The following is a 16,624-nucleotide window of genomic DNA, read 5'->3' as shown; positions in this document are numbered from 1 at the left end:
CGGGAAAGGATCCCTGGAACCAAAGGGACTGGGGAGGGAAGGGAAGGGACCAAGGAGGGGTCCCTGGAACGGAAGCGACCGGGGAGGGGTCTCTTGGAGGGAAGAGACCGAGGAGGGGTCCCCAGAAGGGGTCCCTGGAACGGAAAGGACAGGGGAGGGATCCCCAGAAGGGAAGGGGCTGGGGAGGGAAGGGACCGAGGAGGGGTCCCCAGAAGGGGTCCCTGGAACGGAAAGGACAGGGGAGGGATCCCCAGAAGGGAAGGGGCTGGGGAGGGAAGGGACCGAGGAGGGGTCCCCAGAAGGGAAGGAGCTGGGCAGGGGTCCCTGGGAAGGGGCCGGGCAGGGGTCACTGGGAAGGGGCCGGGCAGGGGTCACTGGGAAGGGGCTGGGCAGGGGTCCCTGGGAAGCGAGGGGCTGGGCAGGGGTCACTGGAAGTCGCTGGCGTCGATGTGCAGCGGGGGGAAGTCGGTGAAGAGCGAGGGCACCGAGGGCACGGCCGAGTCCTCGGGCTGCGGCAGGAACGGATCGCGCTGGTCCAGGAGAGCAGCGCTGCCTGCGGAGGGGACAGCTCGGTGACCTGGGTACAGGGCAGTGCCCAAGGGGACAGGGCAGTGCCCGGGGACAGCTCGGTGACCTGGGGACAGCTCTGTGCCCAAGGGGACAGAGCAGTGCCCGGGAACAGCTCGGTGACACGGGGACAGCTCAGTGCCCAGGGGGACAGCTCGGTGACCTGGGGACAGCTCTGTGCCCAAGGGGACAGGGCAGTGCCCAAGGGGACAGGGCAGTGCCCAAGGGGACAGGGCAGTGCCCAAGGGGACAGGGCAGTGCCCAAGGGGACAGGGCAGTGCCCAAGGGGACAGGGCAGTGCCCAAGGGGACAGGGCAGTGCCCAAGGGGACAGGGCAGTGCCCAAGGGGACAGGGCAGTGCCCAAGGGGACAGGGCAGTGCCCAAGGGGACAGGGCAGTGCCCGGGGACAGCTCTGTGACCTGGGGACAGCTCAGTAACCTCGGGACAGCTCAGTGCCCGGGGACAGCTTGGTGACCTGGGGGACAGCTCAGTGCAAGGGGGGACAGGGCAGTGCCCGGGGACAGCTCGGTGACCTGGGGACAGCTCGGTGCCCAAGGGGACAGCTCGGTGACCTAGGGACAGCTCTGTGCCCAAGGGGACAGGGCAATGCCCGGGGACAGCTCGGTGACACGGGGACAGCTCTGTGCCCAGGGGACAGCTAGGTGACCTGGGGACAGGGCAGTACCCAGAGGGACAGGGCAGTGCCAAAGGGACAGCTCTGTGCGCAGGGGGATAACTCAGTGCCCAGGTGACAGCTCGGTGACCTGGGGACAGCTCAGTGCCCAGGGGGACAGGGCAGTGCCCAGGGGACAGGGCAGTGCCCAGGGGTCACCCCTGTGCCCAGGTGACACCTCTGTCCCTGCCCCAGCCCCAACACTCACCGGGACTCAGCTGGAAGCTCTCCTCCAAGGTTGCCACCACGTCCGGCATCAGCTCGGCCACTCCCAGTGTCCCCAGTGTCCCCAGGGTCCCCGGGGCCGACTCCAGCCCCTCCCAGTGCCCGGGGACAGCTCGGTGACCTGGGGACAGCTCAGTGCCCAGGGGGACAGCTCGGTGACCTGGGGACAGCTCGGTGACCTGGGGACAGCTCTGTGCCCAAGGGGACAGGGCAGTGCCCGGGGACAGCTCGGTGACACGGGGACAGCTCTGTGCCCAGGGGACAGCTAGGTGACCTGGGGACAGGGCAGTACCCAGAGGGACAGGGCAGTGCCAAAGGGACAGCTCTGTGCGCAGGGGGATAACTCAGTGCCCAGGTGACAGCTCGGTGACCTGGGGGACACCTCTGTGCCCGGGGGGACAGGGCAGTGCCAAAGGGGAAGGGCTGTGCCCAGGGGACACCTCAGTGCCCAGGTGACACCCCTGTGCCCAGGGTGACAGGGCAGTGCCCGGGGACAGCTCGGTGACACGGGGACAGCTCAGTGCCCAGGGGACAGGTAGGTGACCTGGGGACAGGGCAGTGCCCAGGTGACACCTCTGTCCCCGCCCCAGCCCCAACACTCACCAGGACTCAGCTGGAAGCTCTCCTCCAAGGTTGCCACCACGTCCGGCATCAGCTCGGCCACTCCCAGTGTCCCCAGTGCCCCCAGGGTCCCCGGGGCCGACTCCAGCCCCTCCAGCGACTGCAGCAGCAGCTCCTGCACGTCGTGGCTCCCCTGCAGCAGCTCCTGCATGTCCTGCCCCCCTGGCAGCAGCTCCAGGTCCCTCAGCTCCGCTGGCAGTGTCCCCTGCTCCTCGGGGACCCGTGGTGGCTCCGCAGCTCCCAGCTGCAGCGTCCCCATTGTCCCCTGCAGTGTCCCCAAGTCCTCTGAGCACACCTGCAGCATCTGCAGCCCTCCAGGCAGCACCTGCACGGTCCCCACAGCCCCTGGTGTCACCTGCAGTGTCCCCTGCATGTTGGGGACCGCTGATGTCACCTGTGGTGGCTCCAGGCTTTGAGGCTGTGGTTGCAGTGTCCCCAAACCCATGGGCTGCAGGGTCCCTGGGCTCATGGTCACCACCTGTGGTGTCCCCAGGGTCCCAGGGATGACCTGCAGTGTCCCTGGGCTTGTGGCCACCACCTGTGGTGTCCCCAGCCTACTGGCCACCCCCTGAGGGGTCCCCAAATTCCCAGGGGTGACCTGTGGTATCCCCGGGCTCGTGGCCAACACCTGCAGTGTCCCTGGGCTCGTGGTCATCACCTGAGGTGTCCCCAAGCTCCCAGAGGTGACCTGTAGTGTCCCTGGGCTCATGGCCACCACCTGCAGTGTCCCTGGGCTCGTGGCCACCCCCTGAGGTGTCCCCAGGGTCCCAGGTGTCCCCTGCCCTCGGGGTTGCAGCTGCAGCGTCTCCAGGTTCTCCGTGGCCACCGCCAGCTCCTCCTCTGTCTGCTGCTTGCTGGGGGGCCTGGAGGGAGGGACAGCGGGGTCAAGGATAGGGATTGGGGTCAGGGGTTGGGGGTCAGGGATTCGGATTGGGGTCAGGGGTTGGGATTGGGGTTAGGGATGGGGATTGGAGTCAGGGATTGGGGTCAGGGGTGGGGATTGGGGTCAGGGATTGGGATTGGGGTCAGGGATTGGGCTTGGGGTCAGGGATTGGGGTCAGGGTCAGGGATTGGGGCCAGGAGACCCCACAGGCTCCCAGAGCTGTCCCCACAGCCCCTCACTTGGAGGACACGCGGATGAGGCGCCGGTTCAGGTATTTCTGGGACTCGCTCAGGCTCCCTGGGGACAAACAGAGGCGTCAGGGGGGTGGCAGGTGCTGCCCTGGCTCAGTCCCAAGCCGTGCCAAGCCGTGCCAGGCCATGCCAAGCCGTGCCAGGCCGTACCCTCCAGCCTCTGGCTGTAGAAGGGCCCGAAAGCCTCGTCCCGGGGGGTGTTGGGGTACAGGAACTTGAGGGGGTTTTCTGGATTCTTCTCCTCCAGGCTCATGTGGTAGTCACGGATGATGTCGGGCAGGGCCAGGGACACCAGCTCCGAGGCTGTGTAGGGCTCCACGGCGTGGAAGGTGGGGGGCTCTGCAGGGGGGACAGTGGGGTCAGCTGGAGGTGACTCTGTGTCCCACAGAAAGCTGTGCTGGACATGGGAGCTCAGCTTCACCATTCCTATCCATTTTTAACCTAAATCTGAATTCAGCTTCACAATTCTCATCCATTTTTAACCTAAATCTGAATTCAGCTTCAGCATTCTATTCCATTTTTAACCTAAATCTGAATTCAGCTTCACAATTCTTGTCCGTTTTTAACCTAAATCTGAATTCAGCTTCACCATTCCTATAGCTCCGAGGCTGTGTAGGGCTCCACGGCGTGGAAGGTGGGGGGCTCTGCAGGGGGGACAGTGGGGTCAGCTGGAGGTGACTCTGTGTCCCACAGAAAGCTGTGCTGGACATGGGAGCTCAGCTTCACCATTCCTATCCATTTTTAACCTAAATCTGAATTCAGCTTCACAATTCTTGTCCGTTTTTAACCTAAATCTGAATTCAGCTTCAGCATTCTATTCCATTTTTAACCTAAATCTGAATTCAGCTTCACCATTCCTATCCATTTTTAACCTGAATCTGAATTTAGCTTCACCATTTTCATCCATTTTTAATCTAAATCTGAATTCAGCTTCACAATTCCTATCCATTTTTAACCTAAAACTGAATTCAGCTTCACCATTCTCATCCATTTTTAATCTAAATCTGAATTCAGCTTCACAATTCTTGTCCGTTTTTAACCTAAATCTGAATTCAGCTTCACCATCCTCATCCATTTTTAACCTGAATCTGAATTTATCCTCTTGCATGCTAAACTTCAGGGGATGGAGATTTATTTTCTGTCCCTTACAGTGGAACTGAACCTCCAGGGTCTCCCCAAAATTTGCTCAGGACAAATCCTGCCTGCAAAGCCACTCTGCCACAGCCAGGAGTGATAAACCATGGACCTGGAAAATCCCATCTCCAGAGGCTTCCACTGCTGGCCAGCACAGCCAGGGGGTCCTGGGGGGTCCTGGGGGGTCCCTGGGGGTGTCACTCACCTGTCTCGGGGTGCTCCACCCACGTGAAGGTGACACCCCCGAGGACGCTCTCGCTGAAGCGCAGCAGGAACGTCCCCGTCCGCCTGGACTTGAGCAGCTTCTCCGCCTGCTTGTGGCTCACAAAGCCCAGGATGAGTCTGGGGGAGGCACCGTCAGCTCCTGTGGCCCCCCCAGCCCCCTCCCCAGCCCCCCCAGCCCTGCTCCTACCCGTTCTTCCAGAGCTGCTTGAGGTGCTCCTGGAGCAGCCCCAGGATCCCGTCCAGCCAGGCCCAGAAGGAGAAACCAGCAGGGCCATCCTGCAGGAGGGGACATGGGGACATGGGGGGGACATGGAGGGACAGGGGGACATGGAGGGACAGGGGGACATGGGGGGGACATGGAGGGACAGGGGGACATGGGGGGACAGGGGGACATGTTGGGGACAGGGAGACATGGAGGGGACAGGGGGACAAGGGGAGAGATGGGGGGACATGGGGAGATGATGGGGACATGGAGGGACAGGGGGACATGGAGGGACAGAGGGGACAGGGCCATGGGGACAGAGGGGACAGGCCCTACTGACCTTTGAGAACTTTGGCCAGGCCACGGTGCTGTCCAGTGATGGCTTCGAGCCTTGAGATAAGAGCAGGGTGAGGGGGGACAGTGCAGCCGTGTCCCACGGTGTCCCCCCGTGTCCCCCCGTGTCCCCCGGTGTCCCCCCGTGTCCCCAGCCTCACCCAGGAGTTTCTTGGCCAGCATCAGGAGGTTGTCCCGGCTGAGGCCCCGCTCGGCCACGCTCTGGAACTGCCAGCTCAGCACCTCGGCCAGCCGGGGCCACGGCGCTGGCGGCGGGGACGAGAAGAACTGCTGGGCCTGGGGGACACGGGGGACACGGGGGGACACGGGGTGAGCGGGGCCAGGGACAGCGGGAGGGGATGGGGACAGGGAATGGGGACTGGGACAGGGAATGGGGACAGGGAATGGGGACTGGGAATGGAGACTGGGACAGGGAATGGGGACATGCACTGGAGTAGGGCATGTGGACATGGAGGGGGACAGGAACGGGGACAGGGAATGGGGACTGGGACAGGGAATGGGGACAGGGACAGGGAACGGGGACAGGGAATGGGGACTGGGACAGGGAATGGGGACAGGGACAGGGAACGGGGACAGGGAATGGGGACTGGGACAGGGAATGGGGACAGGGAATGGGGACAGGGAATGGAGACTGGGACAGGGAATGGGGACATGCACTGGAGTAGGGCATGGGGACATGGAGGGGGACAGGGACATTGGGAGAGGACAGGAGGGGGACACGAGTAGGGAAGGGGGACAATGGAGAGGGGGGCACATGCCCTGGAGCAGGGGACAGGGGGACAGGGACCAGGGGATGGGACAGGGACCAGGGGATGGGGATAAGTGGCAGGGGATGGAGACAAGGGGATGGGACAGGGACCAGGGGATGGGACAGGGACCAGGGGAGGGGACAGGGATCAAGGGACAGGGACCAGGGGATGGGGACAGGGACCAGGGGATGGGACAGAGATCAAGGGATGGGACAGGGATTAAGGGACAGGACAGGGACCAGGGGATGGGACAGGGATCAATAGACAGGACAGGGACCAGGGGATGGGACAGGGACCAGAGGATCGGCGTAAGTGGCAGGGGACAGGGACAAGGGGATGGGACAGGGACGAGGAGATGGGACAGGGATCAAAGGATGGAGACAGGAACCAGGGGATGGGACAGGGACCAGAGGATCGGCGTAAGTGGCAGGGGACAGGGACAAGGGGATGGGACAGGGACGAGGAGATGGGACAGGGATTAAGGGGCAGGACAGGGACCAGGGGATGGGGGTAAGTGGCAGGGATGGGGTTCAAGGGATGGGGACAGGCACCAGGGCAGGGGACAAGGACCAAGGACAGGCATCAAAGCAGGGGATGGGACAAGGACAAGAGGCAGGGCAGGCCACTGGGACCAGGGGACAGAGATCTGCACCTGGGATGGGGCAGGGACCAGGCCTAGACCTGGGGACAGGGCACAGGGGACAACCAGGACACAGACTGGGCAAGGGGCAGGGCTAGGGAGGGGACAGCACAGGGGACACGAGGCAGGGGTGGCACAGGGCAGGGGTCCCGCTCGCCTTGGGGTCAGAGCTGAGCATGTTGAACCACAGGATGGAGGCCCAGGCGCTGGAGAACTGGTTGTTGTTGGAGATGATGACAAAGGGCAGCGTGGTGGCCTGGGGAGGGGACAGCGGCTCAGGCTGGCTGTCCCCAAGCCCCCCTGTCCCCCCCAAGCCCCCCAGCCCTCACCTCCAGCTCCAGCTCCAGCCCGCAGTAGGCGTAAGCCAGCGTGAAGGTGATGAGGTGCAGCTCCTCTGTCACAACCAGGGGACCCTGCGGGGAGGTGACACCGCTGTCACCACCCGGCCCGGCCCCCCCGCGGCCCCCCCAGCCCCGTCCCGTGCCCACCTCGCCACTGGCACCTTTGCCCTTGCCAGCCCTGCTGTCCTTCTGCTCCTTCAGCGTCTGCGGGGACGGCAGAGTCAGCCTGGGGTGAGGAGGGGACATTGCCCAGCTGTGGGTGGGGGGTTGGGACCCCCAGAGGGGCTGGGGGTGGGATTGAGACCCCTGGGGGATGCAGCCCTGTCGGGACCCCCACCCAGGGATGGAGGGGGAGGAGATCAGGACCCCCTAAGAGACAGCAGGGGGGTTCAGGACCCCCACCCAGAGATGGCAGGGGGGTTCAGGACCCCCCAGGGATGGCAGAAGGGGTTCAAGACCCCCCCCAGGGATGGCAGGAGGTGTTTGGGACCCTCCCCAAAGATGGTGGGGGGCATTCAGGACCCCCCCCAGGGATGGCAGGTGGGGATCAGGACCCCCCCAGGGATGGCAGGGGGATTCAGGACCCTCCCTCAGGGGCTGGGGGTGAGGAGTCAGGACCCCCAGAGGGGCTGGGGGGTGGTTGGGACCCCTGGGGGATGCAGACCTAGTCGGGACCCCCCCTCCAAATGATGGCAGAAGAGGTTCAGGACCCCCCCAGGGATGTCGGGGGGGTTCAGGACCCCTCCCCAGAGATAGCAGGAGGGTTCAGAGCCCCCCAAGGGATGGCAGGGGGAGCTGAGGACCCCCCCCAAGGGATGTCAGATGGGGGTCGGGTCCCCCCCAGGGATGTCAGAGAGAATTCAGGACCCCCCCAGGAGCGGGGGTGGGGGCTCAGGACCCCCGGGGGGGGGTCGCAGCCCCTCCAGCGCTGTCCCAGCTCTCACCCTTTGATGTTGGGCGGGTCCCTGCAAGAGACAAGGGGGGGGTCAGGGCCAGCGGGACCCCCACGGGCGGGCAGGGGGCTCGGGGGGGTCCTGGAGCTGGTGTTGGATTCATTAAAGGGATGGGATTCAGATCTTAAATAGTTTACTTTCATAAATAAAAAATAGAGTAAATTAAATAATTATTTGTAATTATGATTTAATTTTATAAATGTGATAATTTGATTGAAGAAATAAAAAAATTAATATCTATTGTAATTTAAATTGATAAAGTATAAATTCAATAAATTCAATAATAGAATTAGTTATCATGATTATTTAATTTCATAAATCCAATAATATAATAAGTAATAATTATTGTTTAACTTCATAAATTCAATAATTTAATTGAATAAATAAAAATTTAATATGTACAATAATATAATTATTTATTATTTAATTGAATAATAAGTTATAATTAAATAATAAAATTAATTTAAAATTAATAAATATAATTATTAAATTAAGATTAAATAATAGAATTATTCCTAATAATTCTTTAACTTAATAAATTAAAAAATTTAATTGAATAAGATAAAATTTTAATATACTCAATAATATAATTATTATTTAATTGAATTAAATAATTCAATTTAAAAACCAAAATAATTTAGTTTAATTTAACAAATGAAATAATTTAATTTAATTTAATTCAATTCAATTTAATTTACCAAATTAAATAATTTAATTTAATTTAATCTAACAAATGAAATAATTTAATTTTATTTTATTCCATTTAATTGAATTAATTTAATGTTTTAATTTAAATTTAATTTAATTTAGTTCAATTTAATTTAATTTAATTAATTTAACAAGCAAAATAATTTAATTTAATTTAATTCAGTTCAATTTAATTAATTTTATTTTATTTATTTTCATTTAATTTGATTTGATTTAATTTAATTAATTTAACAAACAAAATAATTTAATTTAATTCAATTCAATTAATTTTATTTTATTTATTTTAATTTAATATAATTTAATTTAATTTAATTTAATTTAATTAATTTAACAAACAAAATCATTTAATTTAATTTAATTCAATGAATTTAACAATCAAAAGAATTTAATTTAACTCAATTTAATTTAATTTAATTTATTCAATTTCATTTAATCAATTTAACAAACAAAATAATTTAATTTAACTTAATTTAACAAAAAAAAAAAAATTTAATTTGACCAAAAAATTCAATTCAATTTAATTTAATTTAATCTGACAATTCTGCCCTCTCTGGCGCCAGGCCCCCTCACCTGTCGATGTGGATCCTGGCCTCCATGCCGTGGTTGCGGTCGTGCAGCCGCACCAGCAGCCGCGCGCGCGTCGAGAACTTGCCGGCGGTGCGCAGCACCAGCGGCCGCTTCCCGGCGTTGGGCGTGCTGGGCTGCTGCTCCACCACGAAGGCGCTGGGGAAAGCGGGGGGTCAGCGCTGCCCCGAGACCCCCCGGGCCCACCCCACCGCTGGAAATCCTGGGATGCCCCAGGCGGAGGGAAGCCGTGAAGGCTGAAGTCCTGGTTTGGCACGGGACAACACCAAAACCTGCACTGTCCTAAATCCCAATGTTTGAGTGGTGTCCAGACACCCAGAAATAGAAGAGCCCCATCAGGAGTCAAACTCCTGGCTTAGCACAGGACAACCCCAAAATTCCCCCCAGTCCTAAATTCCAATGTTTGAGTGGTGTTTGAACACCCAGAGACGGAAGGGACCCATCAGAAATCCCACTCCTGGCATGGGACAGCCCCAAAATCTGCCCTGTCCTAAATTCCAACGTTGGAGTGGTGTCCAGACACCCAGAAATAGAAGAGACCCATCAGGAGTCAAACTCCTGGCTTAGCATGGGACAGCCCCAAAATTCCCCCCAGTCCTAAATTCCAATGTTTGAGTGGTGTTTGAACACCCAGAGATGGAAGGGACCCATCAGAAATCCAACTCCTGGCACGGGAACACCCCAAAATCTGCCCTGTCCCAAATCCCAACATTGGAGTGGTGTTCAAACACCCAGAGAATGTTTGAGTGGTGTCCAGACACCCAGAGATGGAAGGGACCCATCAGAAATCCAACTCCTGGCATGGGACCACCCCAAAATCTGCCCAGTCCTAAATCTCAACGTTTGAGTGGTGTTCGAACACCCAGAGATGAAAAGGACCCATCAGGAGTCAAACTCCTGGCTTAGCATGGGACAGCCCCAAAATTCCCCCCAGTCCTAAATTCCAACGTTGGAGTGATGTCCAAACAACCAGAGATGGAAAGGACCCATCAAAAATCCAACTCCTAGCACGGGACCACCCCAAAATCTGCCCTGTCCCAGATCCCAGTGTTTGAGTGATGTCCAAACACCCAGAGACGGAAGGGACCCATCAGAAATCCAACTCCTGGCACGGGACAACACCAAAACCTGCCCTGTCCCAGATCCCAATGTTTGAGTGGTGTTTGAACACCCAGAGATGGAAAGGACCCATCAGAAATCCAACTCCTGGCACGGGACAACACCAAAACCTGCCCTGTCCCAGATCCCAATGTTTGAGTGGTGTTTGAACACCCAGAGATGGAAAGGACCCATCAGAAATCCAACTCCTGGCACGGGACAACACCAAAACCTGCCCTGTCCCAGATCCCAATGTTTGAGTGGTGTTTGAACACCCAGAGATGGAAGGGCCCCATCAGAAATCCCACTCCTGGCGTGGGATAACCCCAAAACCTGCCCTGTCCCAAATCCCAATGTTTGAGTGGTGTCCAGACACCCAGAGATGGAAGGGACCCATCAGGATCACCAAGTCCAACTTCTGACCTGGCAAGGGACAATCCCAAAAGTCCCCCCAGTCCCAAATCCCAACATTTGAGTGATGTCCAAGCAGCCCCTGAGCTGTGGAATATCCAGAGATGGAATGGTCCATCAGAATGGTCAGAGTCAAACTCCTGGTCTAGCATGGGACAGCCCCAAAAGTCCCCCCAGTCCCCAAATCCCAAACCCTGAGAGCATTGAGGGGCTGAAAGCGTTGTCCAAACTGTCCCTGACCCCTGGAATTATGGAATATCCTGAGCTGGAAGGGACCTACAGGGATCAAAGCCCAGCTCCACACTCAAGACACCCCAAAATCCCACCCTGTCCCTGAGAGCCTTCTCCAAATGCTCCTTGAGGTGGGAAGGGGCCCACAACAATCTTTGAGTCCCAGGACACCCCCAAAAATCCTAAATGCCACCACCTGAGAGCATTGTCCAGCCTCTCCCTGACCTCTTGAACCATCCAGAGCTGGAAGGGACCCATCAGGATCAAAGTCCAGCTGCTGGCCCCGCACAGGACAACACAAAATTTCCCCCAAATCCCTGAGAGCCTGAACCCTCCCTGAGCTCCTGAATTACAGAGCAGCCAGAGCTGCAAGGAACCCACCAGGGTCATTGATCCCACTCCACACCCTGCACAGACACCCCAAAACCCCACCCCATGCCTGGCAGCATTGCCACTCCGGGAGCTCTGCCACCCTCAGGACTGTCACCACTCCCTGGAGAGCTGCCCCAACTTAAAACTGGGGCAAAACCCGCCCTGACCTCCTGAATTACAGAGCAGCCAGAGCTGCAAGGAACCCACCAGGGTCATTGATCCCACTCCACACCCTGCACAGACACCCCAAAACCCCACCCCATGCCTGGCAGCATTGCCACTCCGGGAGCTCTGCCACCCTCAGGACTGTCACCACTCCCTGGAGAGCTGCCCCAACTTAAAACTGGGGCAAAACCCTCCCTGAGCTCCTGAATTACAGAGCAGCCAGAGCTGCAAGGGACCCACCAGGATCATTGATCCCACTCCACACCCTGCACAGACACCCCAAAACCCCACCCCATGCCTGGCAGCATTGCCCAAACACTCCGGGAGCTCTGCCACCCTCGGGACTGTCACCAACCCCTGGAGAGCTGCCCCAAGTGCAAATCCTCCAGGTGCCAAATTTCCCCCCAAATCCGAGAGCATTGCCCAACTGAATTACAGAGTAGCCAGAGCTGCAAGGAACCCACCAGGGTCACTGATCCCACTTCACATCCTGCACAGACACCCCAAAACCCCACCCCGTGCCTGGCAGAGTTGCCACTCCGGGAGCTCTGCCACCCTCGGCACCGTCACCATTCCATCTCCCAGTGCTCCACCACCCTCGGGGGAAGAACTTTTCCCTGCTCTCCACCCTCCAGCCCTCCTGGCCCAGCCCCAACCTCTTGAGCAGGTGCGTGAGCTGCTCCTGCAGCCGCTGCTCCAGCAGGGGCGTCTCTGCCACCAGCGGGTCCCTGGCGTAGGTCACCTTTTGTCGCAGGTCACCCAGCGCCCGCAGCAGCTGCCGCAGCTGGAACAACCCCTGGCCCAGCTCCGTGAACCTGCGGGGCTCAGGGAGCTCAGAGGGGTCCGGCTGCAGCCCCCCACGAGCCCCCCGAGCCCCCTCCCCGAGCCCTACCAGGTCTCCAGCGGGCGCAGGTTGGTGTCACCGGGGCACCCCAGGCACAGGCGCTGCTGCCGCGCCCGCCAGCCCCCCAACTCCTGCTGCAGCAGCTCCTGCAGGGTCTCGCTGCGCCCCAAAAGCTGCTGCATCTGAGCCAGCACCTCCTGGGGGGAGAGGTGGCTCTGAACGGGGTGCTCAGAGGGGTAAGACCCCCCCCAAAGCCAGCCCGGCCACCCCGAGCCCCCCTCCTCACCCGGCGCTGCCGGTCCAGGTTCTGCAGTTTGGCCTGGAGGGATTGGAGCTCCTGGATGTACTCGGGGTCCTCGTTCCTCTCCTCACCTGTGGGCAAGGGAGCGGGCTCAGGGTTTTGGGGGGCTCTGGGGGGGCGCGGGGCAGTGCCCACCCCCCATCTCTCCGGTGTGGGGCTCACCTGGCTGGTAGTGCACCTTGTAGCAGAAGTCAAAAGCATCCTGCAAATCCTCCAGGTGCCTGAAGGCTCGTTCGGCTTCCTGCGGGCACAGCGGGGTCAGGAGGGGCCGGGCAGCCCCCGGGGGGGCTCGGAGGGGGTCGCGGGGGTCGCAGGGGTTACCTGCAGGGCCGTGTGGAACTCGGCCAAGCGCCGCTGGATCTGCTGCTCCCGGCCGCTCTCCGGGGCTGGGCTGGGCGCGGGGGCCGAACCCCCCTAAGGAGGGAGATATGGGGTGGGGGGCAGCGGCCGCGGGACCCCCGGGGTGTGTGGGGGGGACACACAGCCCTTCCCTACCTGCCCCCCGGCCTGCCCAAGGCGCAGGATCCGCCGCTCCTCCTGCAGCAGGTTGGCCACCAGGTTGGCGAATCTCTCCGGCTCCTCCTCGAACTCTGCCTGCGGGGGGCTTGGGGGGGTCAGAGCGGCGCGGAGACCCCTCCCCACCGCGCTCCCCCCGCCCTGCAGCTCACCTGGAGGTCGCGGTGAGCCTTGCGCAGGTTGTGCTTCAGCATGAAATCCTCGCGGTCCGAGCCCAGGCTGCCCAGGCGCTCTCCCAGTACCACCAGTAAGGAGTGGAACAGCATCCGCGCTTGCGAGCAGAGCGGCTCCGCCGCCTGGCGCCTGCGGCAGCGCGGGCTCAGCACCGGTTCTACCCTGCCCGTGCCCCCCCCCAGCCCCGAATCCCCCCCCCGGTACCAGTTCTGGGTCTCGATCCAGGCGGCCAAGGACTGGCGCACGGCCATGGGCAGCGCCGAGCCCGCGTACAGCTGGTGCACCTGCTCCAGGTAAGTGTTGGCCAAGCTCTGCACCTCCTGCCACTGTGCCATGCTGGGGGGACAGCGGGTCAGGGGCGTCCCGGGGACCCCCCCGGGGTCACGGAGGGAGCGGAGGATGAGAAAAAGCCGCGAGTGCCAGCCGGGCACATCTGCACACCACGTACCTGCCCGCAGCACCGGCGGCCCGGGGTCCCGCTGCTCCCGGGGGTCCCTTTGCGCCCGGGGGTCTCTCTGGTCCCGGGGTCCCTCTGCTCCGGGGGGTCCCTTTGCGCCCGGGGTCCCTCTGCTCCCTCTCGGTCCCGGGGGTCCCTCTGCTCTGGTTCAGCCCCGGCTGCTCCTGCGGGTCCCTCTGCTCCTTCTCGGTCCTGGGTGGTCCCGGGGGTCCCCTCTGCTCCTGCTCGGCCCCGGGGGTCCCTCTGCTCCTGTTCGGCTCTGTGTGGTCCCGGGGTTCCCTCTGCTCTGCCACAGCCCCGGCAGCTCCCGGGGGTCCCCTGGCTCCCGCTGGGGTGGTCGCGGACCGGCAGCCGCGTCCTGCGGTGGGAGCAGGGGGTGAGCCGAGGGGGGTTCCCCATCGGGGGCAGGGGGCACACGCACAGAACGCCCACACGAGGACCCCCAGCACCCCTTGTGCAGCACCCCAGGCCCCTCCTCAGAAGCCCCCGTAGACCGGACCCCCATTGAACGCCCTGGGTACCCCCCGGTGCCCTTCCCCGGGGGTCCCGCTGCTCCCGGGGGTCCCTCTGCTCCCGGGGGTCCCGCTGCTCCCGGGGGTCCCTCTGCTCCGGGGGTCCCGCTGCTCCCGGGGGTCTCTCTGGTCCCGGGGTCCCTCTGCTCCGGGGGGTCCCTTTGGGTGCTCAGAGGGGTAAGACCCGCTCGGTCCCGGGGGTCCCCTCTGCTCCTGCTCGGTCCCGGGGGTCCCTCTGCTCTGGTTCAGCCCCGGCTGCTCCTGCGGGTCCCTCTGCTCCTTCTCGGTCCTGGGTGGTCCCGGGGGTCCCCTCTGCTCCTGCTCGGCCCCGGGGGTCCCTCTGCTCCTGTTCGGCTCTGTGTGGTCCCGGGGTTCCCTCTGCTCTGCCACAGCCCCGGCAGCTCCCGGGGGTCCCCTGGCTCCCGCTGGGGTGGTCGCGGACCGGCAGCCGCGTCCTGCGGTGGGAGCAGGGGGTGAGCCGAGGGGGGTTCCCCATCGGGGGCAGGGGGCACACGCACAGAACGCCCACACGAGGACCCCCAGCACCCCTTGTGCAGCACCCCAGGCCCCTCCTCAGAAGCCCCCGTAGACCGGACCCCCATTGAACGCCCTGGGTACCCCCCGGTGCCCTTCCCGCAGGGGTGGGCGCCCCTGAACGCCCCCCGCCCAGCGGGACAGCCCTCCAAGGGACGCTCTGTGTGCCCCAGCCGGGGTCCCCTGCCTGTGCCCCCCTCCCCCGGGGCTCCCCGGGCTCCAGAACCGCCCATGTTCCGCCCCCGGTCTCGCCCGGGACCCCCGACCCACCTCCGCCGCCACCGGAGCAGGAAGGCGGGCTGGCCACGCCCCCTCCCCGCTCTGCTCGGTGATTGGCGGAGAGCGGCGCCGAGGCCACGCCCCCGCAACAGGCGGCTTTGGGCATGTTTGTTCGTTTCCCCAATTTTACGTCACGCAAGGGGCGTGGTCATGTGGGCTGGGTTATTGCTGGGGTGTGGCCACGGGGGCGGGGCCATCGGGGATTGGGGGAGGGAACGGCGGCAGCCCGGGATGGGCGGGGGGACAGGGACAGGCCCTGAGGACAGGGACAGAGCCATGGGGACAGGGACAGAGCCATGGGGACAGGCCCTGAGGACAGGGACAGAGCCATGGGGACAGCGACAGAGTCATGGGGACAGGGACAGGCCCTGAGGACAGGGACAGAGCCATGGGGACAGACGGACAGGGGGACAGAGACAGAGCCATGGGGACAGAGACAGAGCCATGGGGACAGGGACAGGCCCTAAGGACAGTGACAGGGCCAGAGGGATGGGGATAGCCTGGGGACAGGGACAGAGTCATGGGGACAGGGACAGGCCCTAAGGACAGGGACAGAGCCATGGGGATAGACGGACAGGGGGACAGAGACAGAGTCATGGGGACAGAGGGACAGAGAGATAGTGACAGAGCCATGGGGACAGGGACAGGCTGTAAGGACAGGGACAGAGCCATGGGGACAGGGATGACAGAGCTGTGGGGACAGGCCATGGGGAGCTGTGGGGACAGTGACAAGCTGTGGGGATGGGGTACAGAGTCAGGGAGACAGGGAGAATCTGCATGGATGGGGACAGGGTCAGGGCCATGGGGAAAGGGACACAGAGCCCTGGGGACAGGGACAGGCTGGAGAGAGAGGGAAAGAGCCCTGAGGACAGGGACAGGCTGGAGGGAGAGAGGGAAAGAGCCCTGGGGACAGGGACAGGCTGGAGGGAGAGAGGGAAAGAGCCCTGGGGACAGGGACAGGCTGGAGGGAGAGAGCCCTGGGGACAGGGACAAGGCAGCGTGGCCGCTGGGATGGGCTGGCTGTGGGGACAGGGCCTGCAGGGACAGAGACAGAGCCACAAAGGGACAGGAACAAGCCCGGCCCAGCTGCCGCCACGTGGCCAAGGTCCGGGAGCCCCAGGGCAGGGTGACCCCTCATCGATCCGTCCCCAAACACCGACCCAGCGCCGGATGCCACACGTGGCCTTTATTCAGACGATGACCACGGCGCCGCTGTGGGCGGTGGGCACCGGCGAGGGCTCCCCGGCCGACGTGAAGTACCCGACGAGCGCCCGCACGCCGGCCTTGAGCCCCGGCTGTAACCCCAGCTGCACCCCCATGGCCACCGGGCCCCCCAAGCCCCCGGTGAGCGCGGCCAGCCCGGCGTAGCCCAGGTCCTCGGCGGCCTCCAGCGCCCGCGTGGACGCCTTGGCCTGGCAGCCCTGGAAGGCGAAGTAGACGCTGGTGCCCAGGTTGTAGAAGATGCTGACTCCCGGCACCCAGTCCAGCACCCGGTGGGCTTCCCGCTCCCCCGCCGGGCTGCACGCGTCCTCGTCCTCCCGCCGGCGCCGCGCGGCGCCGCGGCACGGCCGGACCACCGGGAACTCCCGGCCCGACGGCGGCGTGGGCTGGTTCCCTC

General features: G+C 61.0%; 2 protein-coding genes across 2 annotated transcripts in view; both read right to left on the bottom strand.

The window, feature by feature from the left end:
• Positions 1-298: 298 nt before the first annotated feature.
• On the bottom strand, positions 299-14,949 carry STAT2 (signal transducer and activator of transcription 2). The gene is made up of 24 exons (XM_041407648.1): positions 14,378-14,949; positions 13,673-13,797; positions 13,429-13,560; positions 13,203-13,353; positions 13,030-13,128; positions 12,856-12,948; positions 12,697-12,775; positions 12,520-12,605; positions 12,282-12,430; positions 12,046-12,204; positions 9,098-9,250; positions 7,811-7,831; positions 7,014-7,092; positions 6,855-6,938; positions 6,683-6,781; positions 5,277-5,412; positions 5,123-5,172; positions 4,768-4,856; positions 4,561-4,697; positions 3,372-3,560; positions 3,210-3,267; positions 2,179-2,950; positions 1,450-1,558; positions 299-553 (listed from the first exon to the last, which is right to left on the bottom strand). The coding sequence occupies exons 1-24, from the start codon at positions 14,687-14,689 to the stop codon at positions 426-428; spliced, it is 3,489 nt and encodes a 1,162-aa protein (XP_041263582.1). The 5' UTR covers positions 14,690-14,949; the 3' UTR covers positions 299-425.
• A 994-nt stretch (positions 14,950-15,943) lies between these two features.
• Positions 15,944-16,624, bottom strand: part of APOF (apolipoprotein F) — a 1,299-nt gene continuing 618 nt past the window's right edge. Inside the window, exon 2 of the mRNA XM_041407647.1 lies at positions 15,944-16,621. Within this exon, the coding sequence (XP_041263581.1) occupies positions 16,197-16,621 (425 nt within the window). The 3' untranslated portion in view covers positions 15,944-16,196. The remainder of the gene's footprint in view (positions 16,622-16,624) is intronic.

This window comes from Onychostruthus taczanowskii, unplaced genomic scaffold, assembly GCF_017590055.1.
Source record: "Onychostruthus taczanowskii isolate IOZ18803 unplaced genomic scaffold, ASM1759005v1 scaffold271, whole genome shotgun sequence".
Taxonomy (NCBI): domain Eukaryota; kingdom Metazoa; phylum Chordata; class Aves; order Passeriformes; family Passeridae; genus Onychostruthus; species Onychostruthus taczanowskii.
Note: the sequence above shows the minus strand (reverse complement) of the source record. Positions and strands in the feature narration are given on the sequence as shown.

Bases quoted from the DNA above. Each gene is read 5' to 3' on its own strand.
- STAT2 (XM_041407648.1), bottom strand. From the start codon at position 14,689: ATGGGGAACCCCCCTCGGCTCACCCCCTGCTCCCACCGCAGGACGCGG. The intron at 12,431-12,519 runs GTGAGGAGGGGG...CTCTCCCCCCAG, and splicing joins ACCTGGACCGGCAGCGCCGG to GAGGTGCTGGCTCAGATGCA. The intron at 7,093-7,810 runs GTGAGAGCTGGG...TCCTCACCCCAG, and splicing joins GACCCGCCCAACATCAAAGG to GCTGACTCTGCCGTCCCCGC.